The 3,510-nt window shown below is 46.8% G+C and overlaps 2 protein-coding genes across 2 annotated transcripts; both read left to right on the top strand.

Moving 5' to 3' along the window:
- The first annotated feature begins 552 nt into the window (after positions 1 to 552).
- LOC108354302 (macrophage migration inhibitory factor homolog) lies at positions 553 to 990 on the top strand. The gene is made up of 2 exons (XM_017605495.1): positions 553 to 669; positions 739 to 990. The coding sequence occupies exons 1-2, from the start codon at positions 553 to 555 to the stop codon at positions 988 to 990; spliced, it is 369 nt and encodes a 122-aa protein (XP_017460984.1).
- Positions 991 to 1,624: 634 nt separating this feature from the next.
- Positions 1,625 to 2,972, top strand: LOC108354301 (L-xylulose reductase-like; the record flags this gene model as incomplete). The annotated part of the gene is made up of 9 exons (XM_017605494.1): positions 1,625 to 1,640; positions 1,765 to 1,779; positions 1,862 to 1,935; positions 2,000 to 2,210; positions 2,264 to 2,416; positions 2,479 to 2,500; positions 2,558 to 2,676; positions 2,735 to 2,889; positions 2,945 to 2,972. Coding segments are annotated over exons 1-9 (793 nt in total), but the record flags the coding sequence as incomplete, so codon positions are not given.
- Between the last annotated feature and the right edge of the window lie 538 nt (positions 2,973 to 3,510).

Below are 3,510 nucleotides of genomic sequence, written 5' to 3'. Positions count from 1 at the left end.
GTGGTGGTGGTGGTGGTGGTGGGCGCTGGGGGTTGATTTAAATCTAAAGTGCGATCATTTGGCAATTTATATCTTCCCCAGCACCGCTGGCCTGGCGTTATATAATTCATCAGAATTACTTCCATACATAATATGGCACACATTTACACGACTTCTATTTTCTGCTGCCGATGATGTTTTTGCTTTTGCTTTTTTTGCTAACGGTCGTGTTTTGCATTGCACCAAGGTCGCCAAAATCGCCCCGCTGACGAGACATTCTGGCGGCTGCTATCTGCTAGCTGACCAAGCCACTGCCAGTGCAGTGCTACCGCTACATACCGTTTGCAGGAATCGAAAGAGAGGAGAGAGAAGAGGAGATCTCATCGCCAGGCAACAACATGTTGGAAGTCAAAGAACTGTCTGGAAACAACAGCAGCAGCAGACGGCAGACGGCAGACGGCAGACAACAGCGGCACAGACTTTCCAGCAAGGCTATAAATGCCAGTTGCCGCTTTCACTCCTCTAGCCAGTCATAGTGCGTTTCCATTTTCTGCTGTACAGTATAGCAGCACAATGCCGCAGCTGATTGTAAAAACGAATATCTCCAAGTGCAAGGTGCCAAAGGACTTTTTTGCCAAGTCGACGCAAATTGTGGCAAACATGCTGGACAAGCCGGCGGCCGGCACCACGGTAGGGACTGCCTGATTGAATAGTAAAACAGACTGATTAATTAGTCTTTTTTTCGGTCAACTTTTTTAGGTGGTCGTCGATGCCGACGCCGCGCTGACCGTCGGCGGAACGCAGGAGCCGGCGGCGCTCGTCTGGCTGCAGAGCATCGGCTGCATCAGCCGCGCGGAGAATAAACAGTGGACGGCGCTGCTGTACCCGCACCTGCAGAGTAGTCTGGGCATTCCCGGCGACCGGATCTTCCTCCGCTTCATCGACATCAGCCGCGATGACCTCGCCTGGAATGGCAAGACCTTTGACGACATACTGCCGCCGCCTGAGTAAACGCCTGTTCTTGATTGCTGTTTACAGTAGTCACATTTGGAGAATTGAGAGCGAGGGCGATCGATACTCTCCGCTAGTGTTCTGATCCAAGATCGTTACCAGGTCTAAATTGAGACACAATAGCACGCAAACGTACACACACTATTATAATCATTTACCGTTGTTTGCACTAGCCCTTATAATAAAGTCACCCTCCCCACCAATTCTAAGTTTTTCTTTTCTCAGCGTCTTAGCCTGCTAATCGGCAGTAAATAGAAAATGAATTTGCGCACTTTGCCTCTCAGCAATGAGAAACTTAACGAGGGCATTTTAAAATTGGCCTAGTGGGACACAGTGAAGACAAACACACAGACACACACACACACACAGTTTTGTGCTTCTGAGACACAAGGCAGTGGGAAATTGGCACAGATCAATAGTCGCAGAGCACAGTTGTAGTTTTACCTAATAACAAACGGCAGCAGCCCATTTTGCAGCACTGTATATAAAAAAGGCACCTTTTACGACAGATCCAGTTCTGCCAGTTCCGCTGTGTTGTGTGTACACTAATCGCCAATCTGCTTTCAGTCCTTTTTTAAACTTTACACCTTTAGAACCCAAATCCCCCTCGGTACTTTTGATACTGAAAAAAACGATGACCAGCAGCAAAGGTAATTTTGTTAGTGGAGTTGTTTCGCCTCATCATGATGCACCACCGTGTGTGTACTTTCCAATTTTGTGCTTGTTTCATTGTTTTTTCTTCCTATTCCTCTTTTCCAATTTCTACTTTCTAAGATTACACCGATAGAGGTAAGGGTTAATTTTATGCTGATTGTAGTGATTGGCAACTTAATTACACAAATATAAATTACATTCAATTCACTGTGTGCAGTGTGCATCGTCACCGGCAGCAGTTCAGGAATCGGCGCGTGCACCGTCAAGAAGCTAGCGGAGTACGGCGCAAAGGTTTGTTCCTGAAATGTTAGAAAAACTTTGACCTTATTTACCGGTTTTTTCCCTACCTGAAAAGGTGGTCGTCACTGGCCGAGACGCCGTCCGCATTGCCCAGGTGGCCGACGAGTGCAAACAGCTGTCGCCGAATGGCTACGAGCCGCTGCAGGTGGTCTGTGATCTGACCAAGTCGGACGACATTCGCCGACTGGTCCAGTCGACCATTGATCGCTTTGAGAAGATCGACTTGGTAGCCGCCAATGCCGGCGTCTTCTCATCGGCGCTGATTGGTAAATTGTCTGTAGATATTTTTAGACGTTTTCAAAACTCTGCTTTTCTGCAGACAATCCCAAGCTGGTGGAGACGTTCGACTTTACAATGCTGACCAACGTTCGACCGGTGCTGCGCCTGTTGCAGCTTTGTGTTCCTTATCTGGAGCAATCTAAAGGTGCGATTGTGGTCACCAGTTCAATGTTGTCTTTTAAGCCGATTGCAAGTGAGTGAAAATCGAGGATTGTACGTTTGATTTTCAGTAACAATCTTTATGTTAACCTACAGTCTACATGCCCTACTGCATGAGGTACTTCTGAATGGGTGCGGATTTAGCAGAGTACCTCATTTTGATTTATTAATACAGCAAAGCTGCCCTTGACATTATGACCAAGTGTCTTGCTATTGACCTAGGCCCCAAGGGCATTCGAGTCAACAGCGTCAATCCGGCCATTGTAAACAACAACTTTATCGCTCGTTCACTTGGTAAGCTGCGTTTATGAAATGTTATCAGTTTTCTCAACACCAACTCTCATTTCTTTAGGGCTTGACTTTGATCAAATGTCAATTGAACTTAACAAAGCCGGGCAATCTTATCCGCTGGGACGTCTGGCAACTGTGGATGATATTGCAAACTTGATCTTGTTTTTGGGATCTGAAGATGCTGCATTCATTACCGGACAAAACATTTGCCCAGATGTAAATTGAGGATTCTTTTTATACTAATCAATCTAATTCTTATCAATTTTAATAGGGCGGTAGCACGTTTGCCGGAGATTCAGGTATTTTTCGGGTCTTTCCACTCTTCCTCACACTCCTAAACCCATACACCCACTCATTTACCTTTCTAACTACTTTTTTATTTGCAGAGGTGAACTAAAATCTTCAGCAGAATGGCGGATGGTCACCGAACAAAACTTATCCTTGTCAAACAACGTGTTCTAGATTAGCTCCGTACAGTACTACCATTATTAAAATGATAGAACTTTTTCCAATTAAAGCAAACATTGTGTTGACGTGTTGCAAAAAAAGAGACAAAAAGTGATGACGCTGTTCACTGCCTGTCATTTCCGCCTGTCTTTCTAGCTGTCTCTGTTATTACTCTCTTTCTTTGTCAGAGTACTGAAACAGTACCCAAACAAACAACCGATGCCAAACAACCCTGCCGCGAGGACCAGCTCTCAGGGTTCAGCCGGCAGCACGGCGAGCCAGGAGTCGGCGGGCATTGGCGCCGACCTGGACCGCACGCCCTCCAGTAACCTCGACGGCCCGCCGAACCTGACGCCGGAGGGCTTCGGCCTCGACTCGACCATCAAGGTC

This window comes from Rhagoletis zephyria, unplaced genomic scaffold (assembly GCF_001687245.7).
Source record: "Rhagoletis zephyria isolate East Lansing unplaced genomic scaffold, Rhagoletis_zephyria_1.1 Rzeph_scaffold_34850, whole genome shotgun sequence".
NCBI classification, from domain to species: domain Eukaryota; kingdom Metazoa; phylum Arthropoda; class Insecta; order Diptera; family Tephritidae; genus Rhagoletis; species Rhagoletis zephyria.
The sequence above is the reverse complement of the archived record's forward strand: the minus strand, read 5'-3'. Positions and strand labels throughout refer to the sequence as shown.